General features: G+C 43.3%; 1 protein-coding gene across 1 annotated transcript; it reads left to right on the plus strand.

The window, feature by feature from the left end:
• The first annotated feature begins 195 nt into the window (after positions 1-195).
• PSMG2 (proteasome assembly chaperone 2) lies at positions 196-17,575 on the plus strand. Its single transcript, XM_061169833.1, has 7 exons — positions 196-370; positions 1,789-1,960; positions 4,998-5,056; positions 12,684-12,802; positions 13,663-13,836; positions 16,275-16,395; positions 17,265-17,575. The coding sequence occupies exons 1-7, from the start codon at positions 314-316 to the stop codon at positions 17,361-17,363; spliced, it is 801 nt and encodes a 266-aa protein (XP_061025816.1). The 5' UTR covers positions 196-313; the 3' UTR covers positions 17,364-17,575.
• The last annotated feature ends 1,337 nt before the right edge of the window (positions 17,576-18,912 follow it).

Genomic DNA, 18,912 nt, shown 5'->3' on the forward strand with positions numbered 1-18,912 from the left:
GCCAACTGCTGTTTCCAAACGGCGGCCGGGCTGCCCCCGCGCCGCCTGTCAGTCATTTCGGCCGGCGCCCCCCGCTTGGCCCCGCCCGCCGCCTCCGCGCGGTGCCCGCCGGCTCCCCGCGGCGCCGCCCCTGCCACCGCCCCTCCACGCAGGCCCTGCCGCGCGCCGCCTCGGCAGGCGGTGGGACGGGCACCTCAGGACCTCGCGCCGGGGGCCTCGAAGGACCCCGAGCCGAAGGCTTCGTAGGACCCCGCGCGCCGCCTGCCCGCACTTCCGGCCGCAGGCTCTTCCCGCTGTAGCAGCCGGCCAGACCATGTTCGTCCCCTGCGGGGACTCGGTCCCCGATCTCGCGGGGTGCACGCTCCTGATGGTGAGTCCGGCCCCGGGGGAGGGGGTGGGGTGGGGGTCCGAGCGGCGGTCCCCGGACGCGCGCGGGTCTGCGGCCCCGAGTCCTGGTGGCTGAGAGCGGAACGTGCGGGGAAGTGACCTGCGCTCAGCTGGTGTCGTGCGGGCCACTCGCTTTACCTTTCATCCTGGAAAACCTTTTCTCAGCTAGTTCGGGAGTCAGGCTCAAGCTAGCGAGTCGTTGTCATTAGCCAGGAAACTACAGACGGGTTGCTAAAGACTTTTGCTCACTCAGTGAGCGTTCTGTGGTGTCAAAATGCGACAAAAAGACTAGATTCTTGTTCTCAAGGAGTTTGCAGTTTAGTTTGAAACACATGTATATAAATAAGGTTAGAACGTCGAAAAAGGTACAGAAAGGCCCTAGGATTTATTGGGAGGGGGAGGGACACAAGGACCTCTTACGAAAAGCTTCATATTTGGAATTTAAAAAACAAACAGGCAAACAAACAAAAACATAGATTCGGGGAACGGATTGGTGCTTGCCAGCAGGGGTGGATAAAATGGGTGAAGGGGGTCAAAAGTACAAACCTCTAGTCAAAAATAAGTCCTGGGATGTAACTCGAAGCGTAGATCTTAAAAAGTTCTTATCACAAGAAAAAAGGTTTTTTTTGACTGTGTGGCATTGGATGCTAACTAGACCTGTTGAGGTGATCATATTGCAGTATGTACAGATGTCGAATCACAATGTTGTACACCTGAAACTAATATAATGTTATATGTCAATTATATCTTAGTTTTTTAAAAGGATGATGGTAATAGAAAAGTTACTTTTTGATAATTGTCATCATAATAGTGCACACAAGAAATATCAATGGGGACTTCCCTGGCGGTCCAGTGGTTAGGACTTCACCCGTCCACTGCAGGGGGCACGGGTTTGATCCCTGGTCCAGGAACTAAGATCTCGCATGCTGCGTGGCCAAAAAAGAAAAAAAAATGTCAATGAATGCTTAAATTAGCATGTGATAGTGTACTGAGGAAGGAAATTTGACTTCATTTCAAAGTATCTTCCTGAAAAATATTTATTAGTCACAAAAGAGAAAAAGTGTTTTTGCAGGAGATACCTGGCAAAAAAAAAAAAGAAAAACAAGAATTGTCATAGAGAAAGTAATGTCCAAAAGATACTAGTGGTACCCTTGACAGTGGAGTGGTGAAGAGGGAAGCCATGTTGGGTTGAAGAAATGGAAGATTCATTCCATTGGGGTATTCAGTAAGTGTTCAATCAGTAGTCTGAAAGGTGGAGCTAATGAAGGGGTCAGAATCTAGCTGTGATTCACCTGAGCGTAAGCGTGCAGTACCAGTGCTGTGACTGTTGTCTTCTGACTAAACTTTTTAAAGTGCTGCTAATTTAGTTGACTTAATGAATATATTATTTTACTGTTTCAGCCAGCAGTATCTGTTGGAAATGTTGGCCAGCTTGCAATAGATCTGATTATTTCTACACTGAACATGTGTAAGATTGGTTACTTCTATACCGATTGTCTTGTGCCGATGGTTGGAAACAACCCATATGCAACTGCAGAAGAAAATTCAACAGAACTCAGTATAAATGCTGAAGGTGTGTTATATTCTCCTACAAGGTAGAGTTGTTTTAAATCAGAACCAGACCCTCCCAGTATGTCCTGCAGCACCTGGCACCGGCTCTGTGCAGAGTTCAGGGCACTGTGTTCTCCTCTCCTACGTACACCCTGGTTTAGGCCTTAGCCTTTCCTAAATGGCAGCTCCCTTGAGAGATGTGGTTGTATTTGTATCCTTGGATGGAATTTGAGATACCTATTTGTTTAACGTGGGGTTTTTCCCCTTTTATCCTCAGTTTTATTTTCTCTCCTTACTGGCATGGGTAAACATCACTAATACCAGGGAGAGAGAATTCCACTGGGCTCAGTCCCGTATGTTTAATATACGCTACCTCACACAGGCCTCTGCCATCCTGTCACATTGTTGTAGAATCCGTCGTAACACTGACGAGGCTCAGAGAGGCCGAGTTTCCTAACACTGCAGTAGGTGTGGGCTCTTCCCACGCCATATGTCTCCACAGTTCCTCGTTGGACTGTCACGCTGGGTTAGTTGGGGCACACAGTTTACAGCCCCCGACCACTGTGTTCATGATGAGACTGCCCCTCGGGAGGAGAGGAAAACAAAGGAGCCTCCAGTTACCTTGCGTGATGGGCAGCTGCTGCCTTGGCCTCTCAGTCTTCGGTTTACCAGTTTAAGGTAGAAGCCAAAGGTGACAGAGGAGCATGAAAGACCGTAGGTGGACCGAGAAACAAGTGAGGAAGCATTTTGGGTTTTGTCAGTCTTACTAACCATGTCATTAGCTTGCAATAATGAAATACACTTTAGAAAGATGGTTTTGTTAACACTAGATAATTTCAATTATTGCCTTGAAGGACAAAGGACTATAAATAGTAGAACTAGAATTTTTATATTTAGACTAATGATAACAACTGTCATTTGTTGAGTATCTCCTCTGAGCTGAACACTGTGCATTTACATGTGTTAATTCACTTAATGCTCACAACTACTCCATGGGTGGTTTTATAGATCAGGGAACCAGTGCACAGAGAAGTTATGGTCCCATGATTAATCGAGACAGCCTGACCCAGAGACTTGCCTCCCCGTCACTTGCTAATGCACTTTCGCTCCAGCGGAAGACCCACTGGCTTTCCTCTGACACAAACTGGCAGCAGGTCCATTGGGTACAGTTCTTTAATCCACTTTTTTATTTTTTAAGATGAGGTGTCTTTTTGAAATAAATTATAGACATCACAACATTCCACCCCCAAATATGTAAGTATGCACCTCTTATAGTACATTTTCTTACGTAGCTAAAACACCATTGCATTTAACAAAATTAGCAATATTTTCCTATACCCTATCCATATTCAGAGAGGCCCAGTTTACCCAAAACTGTCCTTTAAAGTTAGTTTGTCCAGACCAGGCCATAGTACTTCTGATTATCGTGCCTTTGAAATCTCTTACCCTACATAATCTCTTTCCCTTCTTTGCAAAACTGATTTATTGAAGGAAAAAACTGGACACATTGTCCTATAGAATGTCCCACCTTCTACGTTTGTCTGATTGCTTCCTGTGGTGTCATTTGCCATGTTCCTCTAGTTTCTGTATTTTCTGAAACTGGAGTTAAGAATAAAGGCTTGATTATTTAAAAGCTAAATATTTTTGGCCAGAATATGTGAAAGGCGATGTTACATCACCTGACAAGAAAAAGGATCTGGAAAACAGGGTCTTAACAACAAAAAAAGACCTTTGTGATACACTGGTGGAGAACACAAGTGTTGCTGTTGTAGAAAGTGGAAAGTGCTGTTGTAGAAAGATTTAAAATCTTATATTTTAAAGCTCAGCCTTCCCTTTTCCCTAATTCCTAGACCTCCTTCTCTAGCCTCCTTTGCCCCACACATACCTGGTGGTCAGCAGACTCACTGATGCAGCACAGCCCTGGCCACCCCACGTACACCAGTCCAACGAGACAACCCCGAAAAGACCTGTATAACAGGAGAGACGTGATCCACCAAAGGCTGTGCCCAAGTCTAGGGTAATTTGTAATCTTTTTACAGTAACTGAAAGCTTACCCCTTGGCACAGTGGCCTAATCACGTGTCCTCAGGCACTCTGTATTTTGTCCTTGGGTCATTTCAGAGCTTCTCATTCTTGGAGGTGAAGTTGGGCAGGACCTCTTAAGCATCAGTAAAGTGGGCCCCTTGTAGAATCTGATGAAAATTGTGGATCCTTTCTGCAGAAAAAATTCACACACGTTGACTCACAAAAATTTTTGCATGTTATTTCAGGTCTTTCAAAAACTCCTAAAGAACACAAATGTACCTATTGCAGGTATTTTATTACACAGCTAACATTCGCCGCATTTTATTCTTCCTTCTTCTAATGCCAATGACTGTTGCTGTTCTCTAGAGAAAAGAGGGAAGAATATCAGAAACCAAAAACGGTCTTAAGAATGATGTCATTTGTCATAATGCTAGAAATTTCCGGGGGAATACTTCTCTGGTTTTACAGTCAAAGAAGAGAAATAATTTTATTTATTTATTTATTTATTTATGGCTGTGTTGGGTCTTCGTTTCTGTGCGAGGGCTTTCTCTAGTTGCGGCAAGCGGGGGCCACTCTTCATCGCGGTGCGTCGGCCTCTCACTATCGCGGCCTCTCTTGTTGCGGAGCACAGGGTCCAGACGCGCAGGCTCAGTAATTGTGGCTCACGGGCCCAGTTGCTCCGCGGCATGTGGGATCCTCCCAGACGAGGGCTCGAACCCTTGTCCCCTGCATTGGCAGGCAGATTCTCAACCACTGCACCACCAGGGAAGCCCCAGAGAAATAATTTTTGATAATTTTCTTACAGTTAACGTTTCAGCGCTGAATGTGTTCCGTAGAATAAAGCCCACAGGTGAATTCTGAGGTATTAAAGTGTTTTGTTTTAACTAAGTGATATAGTGCATATGTTCTATATTTTAACTATCAAAAACATTTAGATACAGAAGTTCTCCTAGTTCAGCTTTTTATCATTATAACTTCACTTGTATGACTCCTTCAATTTAACTATCATTTGGTTTCATTTTCTTGGACTTGCAGTGTATGCATCGCCTTCGAAGAAACTAGTGGCTCTTCAGTTAAGATCCATTTTTATTAAGGTTAGTACGTTATTTTTGCCTTCTTAAGTTTATTAAAGTGCAATATAATGAGAAAATACTGAGTCATTATCATTAAGACTCAAAAATCATTTCTTTGTTTATGTTTATACAGTTAAGCAAGGTCTGATTCTATAGAGAAATACTCATAAAATTTCGGAGTTGTTAGTATTATTTCATGAATATATTGAAAGGAATTGGGACCTATAGCTTGGGTCTTATATATTCCCGATTCAGGTAACATTGGTGAAAAACTTTAAGCATATAAATATTACAGGTTTATTCTATTTGAGTTACATTTCAAATCAGTGGCATCTACATAAAAATTATATATATATGAAAATATTTTCTGAATCCAACTTCTTTCGTCTTCCGCTGCCACCACTCCAGTCCAGCCACCACCTCCTTCACGCCCCGATTCTGCTTCTGCACCACCTGCCCCGCAGACAGCTCCACCCATGATCCTTTAAATCTCAATCAAAGCACTTCACTTCTGCCTTCCAAACCCGCCAGTAGCTTCCCATCTCAAAGCGAGTTCACAGCCCTCACCACGGCCCGACAGACCCTACATTTCTGTCGTGGCAGCCACTAGACACATGTAGCTGTTTAAATTTTGACTCATTCATTAAAAGTAAGTAAAATTAAAAATTCAGTTCCTCTGTCCCAGTAGCCACATTGCAAGTTCTCCACAGCCATGCGTGGCGAGCAGCTGCCGTAAAGAGCATTTGGTTACCATGGAATGTCTGCGGGGCAGCTCTGTCCCTGGCCCCACGTCCAGCTGTCCTGCGTGCCTGTCCCCTGCTCCCCCTCTTGCTTGCCCTGCTCCAGCCACACTGGCCACCCTGTGCTGTTCAAACACATTAAGCTCATCCTGTCTCAGTCTTCACAGTAGTTTCTCTGCCTGGACCACTTTTCCACTGGACACCTGAATGGCTCACTTCCTTTAGTCTTTGCTTAACTGTCCCTCATCAGAAAGGCCTCCCCCCAGCACCCTTTCTCTCGTCTTATCCTGAGCTAGTTTTCTTCACGACTCCTCACTTCCCACCTCTGATAGAAAGGAAGTTCCCTGAGAAAAGTGACAAGGTGTCATTCACTGCTGTATCCTCGGCTTCTAGACAGAGCCTTGGTGTAGAGTGGATTGAGGTACCACCTGTTCAGGGGGGCAGAAAGGTCTCCCCTTCCCGGGGGCCCCTCCACACACCCCCACAGTCACCATGTTGTAGGAGCGGGATCTCACGGGTGCACTTCTTCACGTCTGGCCTCCTTAACTCCACATTCTGTCTATGAGGTGCTTCCACATTGTTGCAGGTAGAGGTAGTTACTTCCTTCTCACCTCTGTGCGTGAATCTGTTGTGTAAATAAACCATGATTTACCCATATTGTTGATGGAGCATTTGATATTTTTCCAGTTTGAGGCTATCATGAATGGAGCTATGGTTATTTTAATATTTATCACTCTTTGCTTAGTTAACAATATCACACACAAAGTTTGGCAGTGAGAGTTGCTAGCATTTTTACATTGTGCCACGTGGCTTTTTTTTCTCTTTCTAATATCAGTGTAAGTTCGAGAAGTAAGATGCACAATTCAGACACTTCTAAATGAAATTTTTAAAAAATTATTTATTTATTTATTGGCTGTGTTGGGTCTTCGTTGCTGCATGTGGGCTTTCTCTAGTTGTGGCGAGCAGGGGCTACTCTTGGTTGCGGTGTGCAGGCTTTGGGCGGGGGCTGCTCGGCTTCTCGTTGCAGAGCGCAGGCTCTAGGTGCGCGGGCTTTGGTAGTTGTGGCACGCAGGCTCAGTAGTTGTGGTTTGCGGGCTCTAGAGCACAGGCTCAGTAGTTGTGGCGCACGGGCTTAGTTGCTCCATGGCATGTGGGATCTTCCCGGACCAGGGCTCGAATCCGTGTCCCCTGCATTGGCAGGCAGATTCTTAACCACTGCGCCACCAGGGAAGTCCCTGAAATTGTTGATAGATGTAAATAAAGAGTGATTTCAAAGTAGCAAACATTTATTGAGCATAGATTCTTTGCACCAATAATACTCTAAATACTTCAAGCATGTTGCTCTACTCAGTCCTCACAACAATCCTAGGAGGCAGATGCTAATTATCTTCATTTTACAAGTGAGAAATCGGAAACACAGAAGCTCAGACAGCTTGCTCAAGCCGTGTGGTCCATGGGTGAAGCCAGCATTCTAGACCCGGCAGCCTGGCTCTGGAGCTGGCCTCTCTTAACCACGACACAAACTGCCCTTCTGTTTTTAAAAGGTAGCCATTTCTTACCTGCATTTTAAATTTCATTGAATAATTATTTTATTAACAGCCTCTGAAAAGAGTTTCCATAAAGTGGGTTTTCCCCCCAAATTTTATGACCCAGATCCCAGATTAGTCACCTGTTCACATCTTGCCACACCTGCTTGATTCTCTTTGCGCAAGTACACACAGTTTCCTCCTGCCAAACAGTCCAAAAGGAGGCTGCTGACATCATGTTGCTCACTCCATACAAAAAGGAGACTCTTCTTCACACGCAACCTCACAACCACAACACTGCCACACACCTAGAAAGTCAGCATTCAGTGAATTATTAAGTACTAGCATTCGGCATATTCAAATTCCCCAGTTGTTCCCCAGATATCCTTCAATTCTGGATCCAGGCAAGGTTTGTGTGTTGCCTTAGGCTGTTACAGCTTTTCAGCTGGTGTTCAGTGTAGAGCTGCCCTCCTCTTTCTGTGATTCACAATATTGACTCCTCTGAGGGACCCAGGCCAGATGTTCAGCCTTCTGGATTCACCTAGCTGTTTCTTTCTGATCAGATATGGGGCAGAAATTTCTGGCAAGAACGTCTCATAGATAACCACGTGGTGGTTTTTGAGTAACAATAGATCACTGAAGTACAGAACCGGGAAATTGAAATCTAGATTCCTCACGCTTAGCTTATCTCTAGTTGTAAAGATAAAATAAATAGTCATTGAGGGGTGCCTTCAAGATGGTGGAGGAGTAAGACGTGATGATCACCTTCCTCTCCACAAATACATCAAAACTACATCTACATGTGGAACAACTCCTACAGAACACCTACTGAACGCTGGCAGAAGACCTCAGACTTCCCAAAAGGCAAGAAACTCCCCATGTACCTGGGTAGGGCAAAAGAAAAAAGGAAAAACAGAGACAAAAGAATAGGGACGGGACCTGCACCTCTGGGAGGGAGCTGTGAAGGAGGAAAAGTTTCCACACACTAAGAAGCCCCTTCACTGGCGGAGACGGGGGGTGGCTGGGGGGAAGCTTTGGAGCCACAGAGGAGAGCGCAGCAACAGGGGTGCAGAGGGCAAAGTGGAGAGACTCCCGCACTGAGGATCAGTGCCAACCAGCACTCACCAGCCCGAGAGGCTTGTCTGATCACCCACTGGGGCATGTGGGGGCTGGGAGCTGAGGCTCGGGCATTGGAGGTCAGATCCCAGGGAGAGGACTGGGGTTGGCTGCGTGAAAACAGCCTGAAGGGGGCTAGTGTGCCACAGCTAACAGGGAGGGAGTCCGGGGAAAACTCTGGACCTGCCTAAGATGCAAGAGACCATTGTTTTGGGATGCACAAGGAGAGGGGATTCAGAGCACCACCTAAACGACCTCCAGAGACGGGCGTGAGCCGCAGCTATCAGTGCGGACTCCAGAGACAGGCATGAGATGCTAAGGCTGCTGCTGCAGCCACCAAGAAGCCTGTGTGCAAGCACAGGTCACTATCCACACCTCCCCTCCCGGGAGCCTGTGCGGCCCACCACTGCCAGGGTCCTGTGATCCAGGGACAGCTTCCCTGGGAGAACACACGGCACGCCTCAGGCTGTTGCAACATCACGCCAGCCTCTACCACCACAGGCTCGCCCCACATTCCATACCCCTCCCTCCCCCTGGCTTGAGTGAGCCAGAGCCCCCTAAGCAGCCACTTCTTTAACCCTGTCTTGTCTGGGTGGGGAAGAGATGCCCTCACGTGACCTACACGCAGAAGCAGGGCCAAATCCAAAGCTGAACCCCAGGAGCTGTGTGAACAAAGTAGAGAAAGGCACATCTCTCCCAGCAGCCTCAGGAGCAGCGGATTAAATCTCCACAATCAACTTGATGCACCCTGCATCTCTGGAATACCTGAATAGACAATGAATCATCCCAAAATTGAGGCGGTGGACTTTGGTAGCAACTGTAGACTTGGGGTTTGCTTTCTGCATCTAATTTGTTTCTGGTTTTGTTTATCTTAGTTTAGTATTTAGAGCTTATTAACATTGGTAGATTTGTTTATTGATTTGGTTGTTCTCTTCCTTTTTTTATTTTTATATATATATATATATTTTTTCCTTTTTCTCTTTTTGTGAGTGTGTATGTGTATGCTTCTTTGTGTGATTTTGTCTGTATAGCTTTGCTTTTGCCATTTGTCCTAGGGTTCTGACTGAGCGTTTTTTGGTTTGGGGGGTTTGTTTTAGTATAGTTTTTAGCACTTGTTATCATTGGTGGATTTGTTTTTTGGTTTGGTTGCTCATGAGAGATTACTACAAGCACCTATATGCCAATAAAAGGAACAACCTGGAAGAAATGGACAAATTCTTAGACAAGCACAACCTTCCGAGACTGAACCAGGAAGAAATAGAAGATATAAACAGACCAATTACAAGCACTGAAATTGAAACTGTCATTAAAAATCTTCCAACAAACAAAAGCCCAGGACCAGATGACTTAACAGGCGAATTCTATCAAACATTTACAGAAGAGCTAACACCTATCCTTTGCAAACTCTTCCAAAATATAGCAGAGGGAGGAACACTCCCAAACTCATTCTATGAGGCCACCATCACCCTGATACCAAAACCAGACAAAGATGCCACAAAAAAAGAAAGCTACAGGCCAATATCACTGATGAACATAGATGCAAAAGTCCTGAACAAAATACTAGCAAACAGAATCCAACAGCACATTAAAAGGATCATACACCATGATCGAGTGGGGTTTATCCCAGGAATGCAAGGAGTCTTCAGTATATGCAAATCAATCAATGTGACAAACCATGTTAACAAATTGAAGGAGAAAAACCATATAATCATCTCATTAGATGCAGAAATGGTTTCGACAAAATTCAACACCCATTTATGATAAAAACCCTCCAGAAAGTAGGCATAGAGGGAACTTACCTCACCATAATAAAGGCCATATATGACAAACCCACAGCCAACATTGTTCTCAATGGTGAAAAACTGAAACCATTTCCACTAAGATCAGGAACAAAACAAGGTTGCCCACTCTCACCACTATTATTCAACATAGTTTTGGAAGTTTTAGCCACAGCAATCAGAGAAGAAAAAGAAAAAGAAGGAATCCAAATCGGAAAAGAAGTAAAACTGTCACTGTTTGCAGATGACATACTATACATAGAGAATCCTAAAGATGATATCAGAAAACTACTAGAGCTAATCAATGAATTTGGTAAAATAGCAGGATACAAAATTAATGCATAGAAATCTTGCATTCCTATACACTAATGATGAAAAATCTGAAAGAGAAATTAAGGAAACACTCCCATTTACCATTGCAACAAAAAGAATAAAATACCTAGGAATAAACCTACCTAAGGAGACAAAAGACCTGTATGCAGAAAACTATAAGACACTGATGAAAGAAATTAAAGATGATACACACAGATGGAGAGATATACCATGTTGTTGGATTGGAAGAATCAACATTGTGAAAATGACTCTATTACCCAAAGCAATCTACAGATTCAGTGCAATCCCTATCAAACTACCAATGGCATTTTTCACAGAACTAGAACAAAAAATTTCACAATTTGTATGGAAACACAAAAGACCCCGAATAGACAAAGCAATCTTGAGAAAGAAAAATGGAGCTGGAGGAATCAGGCTCCCTGACTTCAGACTATACTAGAAAGCTACAGTAATCAAGACAGTATGGTACTGGCACAAAAACAGAAATATAGATCAATGGAACAGGATAGAGAGCCCAGAGATAAACCCACGCACCTATGGTCACCTTATCTTTGATAAAGGAGGCAAGAATATACAGTGAACAGCCTCTTCAGTAAGTGGTGCTGGGAAAACTGGACAGCTCCATGTAAAAGAATGAAATTAGCACACTCTCTAACACCATACACAAAAGTAAACTCAAAATAGATTAAAGACCTAAATGTAAGGCCAGACACTATAAAACTCTTAGAGGAAAACATAGGCAGAACACTCCATGACATAAATCACAGCAAGATCCTTTTTGACCCACCTCCTGGAGAAACGGAAATAAAAACAAAAATAAACAAATGGGACCTAATGAAAGTTAAAAGCTTTTGCACAGCAAAGGAAACCATAAACAAGATGAAAAGACAACCTTCAGAATGGGAGAAAATATTTGCAAACGAAGCAACTGACAAAGGATTAATCTCCAAAGTATACAAGCAGCTCATGCAGCTCAATATCAGAAAAACAATCCAATCCAAAAATGGGCAGAAGACCTAAATAGACATTTCTCCAAAGAAGATGTACAGATTGCCAACAAACACATGAAAGGATGCTCAACATCACTAATAGTTTAGAGAAATGCAAATCAAAACTACAAATCAAAATCTACAAACAATAAATGCTGGAGAGGGTGTGGAGAAAAGGGAACCCTCTTGCACTGTTGGTGGGAATGTAAATTGATACAGCCGCTATGGAGAACAGTATGGAGGTTCCTTAAAAAACTAAAAATAGAACTACCATATGACCCAGCAATCCCACTATATATATATATATATATATATACCCTGAGAAAACCATAATTCAAAAAGAGTCATGTGCCACAATGTTCATTGCAGCTCTAGTTTCAATAGCCAGGACTTGGAAGCAACGTAAGTGTCCATTGACAGATGAGTGGATAAAGAAGATGTGGCACATATATACAATGGAATATTACTCAGCCATAAAAAGAAACAAAATTGAGTCATTTGTAGTGAGGTGGATGGACCTAGAGTCTGTCATACAGAGTGAAGTAAGTCAGAAAGAGAAAAACAAATACCGTATGCTAACACATATGTATAGAATCTAAAAAAACAAAAAAAAATGGTCACGAAGAACCTAGGGGCAAGACGGGAATAAAGACGAAGACTTATTTGAGAATGGACTTGAGGATACGGGGAGGGGGAAGGGTAAGCTGGGACAAAGTGAGAGAGTGGCATGGACATATATACACTACCAAATGTAAAGTAGATAGCTAGTGGGAAGCAGCCGCATAGCACAGGGAGATCAGCTCGGTGCTTTGTGACCACCCTGAGGTATGGGATAGGGAGGGTGGGAGGGAGACGCAAGAGGGAGGAGATATGGGGATGTATGTATATGTATAGCTGATTCACTTTGTTATACAGCAGAAACTAACACACCATTGTAAAGCAATTCTACTCCAATAAAGATGTTAAAAAAAAAAAATAGTCATTGCTCCTTATTTTTCACCTTCAGTCTAAGGACAGTAAGTGGATCTAAAAATAATTACAATTTTAGTATATATAAACTATATATCATCACATAACGTGGGTGAAATACTGTATAGACTACTCTTATTATAACTCTAGGATCTAACTTTTCTATTTTTGTTTTATTCTTTCAATGGTATACAAAGTATAAATCAAAGTCATTCTGTGAGAAACTGCTTTCCTGGGTGAAAAGCAGCAACTGTGCCAAAGTAGTTGTTCTTTCAAGCAGCCACTCGTATCACCGTAATGACCTCCAGCTCCGCAGGTATGTCTGTGTCTTTGGAAAAGTATTTTGCTATGATTTATACAGTTATTAGGATGATTTCTCTATTAAAAGGTTAAAATAAAATTTTAAAGCCATGTATATCCTTTCCTGTCCTCCCTGGAATTTAGAAAGAAGGAGGTAAAGAACATGAGCTAGGAGGAGTAGAGGTGGGGGGCCCTTGACATTCCCAGGGCTGTGGCACTGGGATCCTAGGGTAAAGGCGGGAATGGTTCTTGAGCTGTGCTCTGCTCTGTGGTATCACGTGCCTGGCAGCGCCACAAACCTCAGCTGATGAAGAGAAAGGAGAAAGGGTACCTCATGTTTATTGGTTGATCGTTTTTCGAAGACTGGATTGATGTTTCTATTTATTTCCATATATTCAACCATTTGTATTTGCAGAACTCCAGTTGCCTTTAAGTATAGCTCCCAGGCATGTCAGATTGAATTCTTAAATAGAAGACAAAGTATCCAAGACTTAGAAATCTAAACTAGTTTATTGCATTATCATTTCTTCACCTGTAAAATTCTGATGAAGAAATTATTAGCCAAGAGTAACCTTTCAAGACTAGACTTAGTTTCTGGGACTCTCACAGTGGGCCTGGTGGGAGCGTGGCTGTGGACATCTTCACGCTGGCCTGGCCTTGGGTTAAGTTTTCCTGTCTCTACGCTCTCCCCTAAATTTGTAAATAGCAAGTCAGCGCAATATTTTTACATGTTGCTCTTCCATAGACTGCTGAAACGCGTGTTTTGCTTTGTGCAGCAGAATATATGGAGAACAAGATAATTTTTGCTGAAAGAACTGTTAATTGTCTTAATGTACATATTTGTGAGTTTTTAGTTAATTATATGATTGTTTCCAGTACTCCCTTCAGGTACCTGCTTACACCTTCCGTGCAAAAAAGTGTTCAGAATAAAATACAGAGCCTTAACTGGGAAGAAATGGAAAAAAGCCCATGCATTCCTGAAATAGACGATTCTGAGTTTTGTGTCCGTATTCCTGGAGGAGGTATCACAAAAACACTCTATGACGAAGGGTGAGCTTACCTGTATATTTGCTGCCCATCTTATCTGAAAATGAAAGTAAGATAACTGGGATAGTGTTTGGAGTACTTACTGGAACTCTGAAAATGTCTTCCTTAAATAGGTACCGTGTTACATTCAGGGGAAAGATTGAAATGTGGTTATAGAATTGGTTCCTGAAAAGCTGTATTTAATGCTTTATTATGTGTGTCATGTTAGGGGTCCTAATACATATTCTGTGCAACCTCTGCAGTCAGTCCTCTTTGCAGTGGTGGTGGTGGTGAGATGTACATAACATTAAACTAACCATTTTTAAGTATACAATTAAGTGACATTCAGTACATTCATTGTTATGTACCCATCACCACCATCCACTTTCAGAACTTTGTCATCATTCTAAATAGAAGGTCTGTACTCATTAAATAACTCCTGTTTTATACCTGAAAATCTATGCTCTTATTAAAACCATCATTTCCTTCAACTTTTCTTTTTTTCCTAGTCTGTCTTCCATTCGTGTTTTCACTTCTTTCCCTGTCTAGCTTATGCCCTTTAGTATAATATATTATTTCACCTCTTCTCTTACCATAGCCTAGAAGCCCTGGCCACCTGGTTATTCTCCACACCTGCCCTGCAAACCACCAGCTTTGAATCATTCTCTCGCTCCATTCAGGCCGCATCACCCGTGGCCTGCACTTCTGTCAGACCATAGACTGCAGGGCTTAAACAACAGAAATGTATTTACTCACAGCTCTGGAGACTGGAGGTCAGGGTGCCGGCCTGGTTGGGTTCTGGGGAGGGCCCTCTTCCTGGCCTACAGACGGCCACCTTCTGGCTGTGTCCTCACACAGCAGAGAGAGAGCTCCTTCTCTCCTTGTAAGGCCATGGTCCCATCGGATTAGGGCCCCCTCCTGTGACCTTTCACTGAATTACCTCCTAAACCTCCTGCCTCCAGATACAGTCGCCTGTGGGTGAGGCTTCCACTTGTAGGTTCTGGAGGGACACAGTCCAGGCCACAGCAGCTGCTATCAGGGTCTCTTGATCGATCCCCTACTGCCTCATTCTGACCTGCCCTGACCACCTCAGCAGCGATGCTGGAATTAACTTTCTAAAATGCAAAACTGATCACAAGACTCCCTGAGTAAAAATCCATCAGCAGTTTTACTTGCCTTTTGCGGAATCTGGTTCATCTTCCGCATGTGCCATCCAGGGCCCTCCTGGCCCCTCTGGCCTGGCCCCCCGGGTGCGCTCTGCACAGATGCTGGCCTCCTGGCCCTCATGGTGTCCCCAGAGCTGTCTCATTCTTCCTTGCTTTTGTTCCGTCTCCTTTTCTCCTCTTGTCTCCTTTGCAACAACCTGCCCGGTTTGCCCGAGTCGGCCCCACGTCGCTTCCTGTACGTCCTTGCTGGTCTCGCCCTTCTCCGCGGGGGGAGGGGGATTCTGCTCTCTTCGCGCTCCCCCCGCACCCTGCCCCTTCAAACTGACTTCTTGCTTCTTTGCAAGTCAGTCTCCTATCTTTGCTTCTGACCGTGTCAGAGTAGCTGATAGCAGACTTGCCCTCCTGCCATAAACAGTTGGAAACTGGACAACATTAATGAAACAACTGTTCATCAGACATTGGACACCGTGCAGCACACAGCTGTGAAGCCTGGGAGAAAGCAGTAGAGTCCTGCTATTGCCCCAGCTTCCTGCTGGACTGCAGCATGGGGTGGGGGGACCCAGGCAGAGCGCAACCATCTTGCTGAGTCGAGGGGACTGGAGACCAGAGTTGGGGCGGCTGACACAGCTGGAGAGTATGAGGCAGAGAACCAGAGGGGGACAACTGCTGGGGGAAGAGCTCTGGGGCCTGCCTGAGCCCTTCTCAACTCTGAGCTCACAAGTATAGGGTGAAATCGTGAGGGCAGAGAACAACCTCTGGGCAGCTGTTAACTTTGCCCACAAAGTTAGCAACAGTAGACAAAATACTATGAAAGACACGTTCCTCATAGAACATTTGGAAAATGTAGAATAGTCAAAAGAAACTATTTTAAATACTCAGTTCTGTCACCCAGAAGAAACTACCACTACTAATTTATTGGTCTGTTTTCTGTTTTGAATTAAATTCTGTTTTGAATTAAACATTTTGAACTAAATGTTTGTATCTGCAAGATACTGCAACTCTACCATCGGTAGCTTTAAAATTCATGCTATTTACAGATATTTCTCACAAAACTGATGTTCTTTTAATTTTCCAGCACAGATCTTGGTGTGGGGCAGGAACATTCATGTGCCCAGGGTGGGTGTTACATGGTTCCTAGTTTTGTCCCTACAAATAGAAGATAAATAAGTGATCTTGTGATGTGGCATCTCCTTGCCTAAAACCTGGCAGATTATCTCAGCTATAAAAACAGGCACACTGGAACCATCATCTTGTATCAGTAGAAGAATACCTAATTATTCTTTTTAATTGTTGTAGCTGTTCTAAAGAAATCCCAATGGTGATTCTGCTGAAATTCGTTTCGGAAGGAGACAATATCCCAGATGCGTTAGGTCTTGTTGAATATCTTAATGAATGGCTTCAGATAATCAAACCATGTGTAAGTTTCACTAAAGCTTAAGTCTCTGATTTCTCTGGTTATGTATTCATAAACTTGCATTTTTACATACTATATAAGTAGACCAAATAAGTGAAAGTTTATGTTAAATTTAGACATCTTTATATAAAATTTAAGTTAGCTGAACTTTTCAAAAGAAGACAGCTAAGCAACCTGTTGTCTACAGTTGTTTCATTAAGGCTGCTTTTCAAAAAAAAGGAAAATCTTAAGTACTTCATTGTATTCATTCTTAGTGTTGCATTAATTATACCAGGCAGCTTTTTATAAGGATAAACAAGTCCTCTTTGGAATTCAGGTTTTTCTTTTTTTTTTTTTTAAGCAAAAGGTATAGCTTTGTGAGTAATACTTTAGCTATTGAATATGCATTATAATTAAAATACTTTTCTCTATTATGAAATAAGAGCATGACATCCAGGGAAATCAGTTAGCCTTTAGGCATAACAGAAGTAACCTAAGCCTACTTTACATGGTGGGTGACTGTCTTTTTAATTCATGCTTTTTTGAAGAAAAAATTGATAAAAATCATGCAGCATTGATTTTTTTTTTTTAACCACTATTTCTTTTGAATTTGATTTTGCTCCATGGACTCTATTTATAGCCTTTGTGGTTCGTATCTTTATGGTTTGGAAATTGAGGAAATTTATCTTCAGCTGATATAAAGACACAGAAATGTATTACTTTGTTTTTCCTTACAATAAATCACAGCTAGAAGTGTCAAAACCAAAAGGAACAACAACAACAAAGGGAGAGTTTTGTAATACGTGTTAAAAGGAGATTTAGTGATAAAAAAATCACTAAATATTGATTAAAAATATTGTAAAGTTGAGGGATTACAATATTTTGTTCTTCAGTTGCAGTGTGATGACCCCTCAGCATCTGCCTTGCCATGGAAAATGCCGAGTTCCTGGAGGTTACTCTTTGGCAGTGGTCTTCCCCCTGCACTTTTCTGATCCGTTTTCAGTTTTATACCTTATGTCCCAAGACACTTACTACCAACACAACTGTTAAACAACTATATAAAAAGAATGTATTAGGAAATCTTTACTTTTCACAGAAAAATCTCAAAGAAAAATGGATTAACCAAAGGTTGTTTTTGCCATGCTTTTCATCATATACAACAAATGTAAATTTTGTGCAATAAAGTGTTTCCTAAGTAATTTTATCTGAATGTGTTTTTTTTTTTTTAACTCAGACTTCTATATTAGTTTCCTATGTCTGCTGTAACAAATTACCACAAACTTAGTGGTTTAAGACAAAATAAATCTATTATCTTAGAATTCTGGAAGTCAGAATTCCAGAATAGGTCTCACTGGGCGAAGTCAAGGTGCTGGCAGGGCTGCGTTTTCTCTGGAGGGTCTTGGAAAGAATCCGTTTCCTACCCCTTTCCAGCTTCTAGAAGCTGCAGCATTCATTGGTTCATGGCTCCTTCCTCCATCCGGAATAATTTCCCCATCTCAAAAGAAAGAGTTTGAGTATAAGAGAAAAGGTTTTCATTTTTGAGTGCCTACTACATACCAGTCACTTTTTACTGCTATTTTGTTGTGTTACGTCTGTGCCTTGGCTTTCTCATCTGTAAAACGAGGGCTTATAATATTAAGGGGTACACCCTACTCCATAGCACTCAGTAAATGATTTATTTCTGATAAATTATTCTGGGTTCTATAGCCTGATATGTTTCCCTTTGGGAAACTATTGTGGGGTCGGGATGTCAGCCAGATGATGGGATAGGAAGTCCCAGCCCTTGACCCAACAGAGACACCACTTACAAATCAAAATACCTTTATGGGAAGCAGAAACCAGTTAAAGAGTTCCAGTTCCCCAGGCAAGTCCAGAGTTGAGAACAGCTGCACTGAAAACAGAAGAGCGGTTTCACTTTACCCACAACTCTCCCTCCCTCAAGCCAACAGCTCAACATGTTGGGAGAAAGTCACCAGCTCCAGGCTTCTGGGGGATGAAGGGGTAGGGAAGAGGGGACTGCATCCAACGGGTTGGCTTTTCACAGGGCTGCTGGAGTGGCTGGTTTCTGCCTCGACTGACTTGGACCCCTGACGAAACTGGCAGAGTTTAGATGCCGGGGGGCCACTGAAAGCAAAGGCGGGGTGGGGGGGGGCGTGGAGGAGTGGTGTGCTGCAGCCCCAGAGAGCCTGCGATGCCACAGACAGGCCAGCAACATCTCTACACAGTCCAAAGGCACCCAATTGGAGGGAAAGAGAAGAATGAAGTGTGGGTCCAACAGTCCAGCTTCTCAGAGGGCTGTTGAGGGACCAGTATCTGTCTCACCTGACTCAGGATGCTGATGGGGAGACAGCATACTTTGGATGCCTGGGGACTGCTGAGGACAAAGGGGAGAGTGGCACCTTGCTGCTGCAGCACCAGAGAACAAGACTTGGACACCACAGGGAGCAAGAGATGACAAGCGCTTGAAAAAGAAACCTGCAATTCTCTCTAACTGGGAAATTGCATGCACAAGTCCAGAGAAATTACGTCCTCCAAAAAGGA

Source organism: Eubalaena glacialis, chromosome 15 (genome assembly GCF_028564815.1).
Source record: "Eubalaena glacialis isolate mEubGla1 chromosome 15, mEubGla1.1.hap2.+ XY, whole genome shotgun sequence".
NCBI lineage: Eukaryota > Metazoa > Chordata > Mammalia > Artiodactyla > Balaenidae > Eubalaena > Eubalaena glacialis.

Coding starts and splice junctions, on each gene's coding strand:
- PSMG2 (XM_061169833.1), top strand. CDS start 314: ATGTTCGTCCCCTGCGGGGACTCGGTCCCCGATCTCGCGGGGTGCACG. Junction 1,961..4,997: donor ACTCAGTATAAATGCTGAAG/GTGTGTTATATT, acceptor TTGGACTTGCAG/TGTATGCATCGCCTTCGAAG. Junction 13,837..16,274: donor AAAACACTCTATGACGAAGG/GTGAGCTTACCT, acceptor TAATTGTTGTAG/CTGTTCTAAAGAAATCCCAA.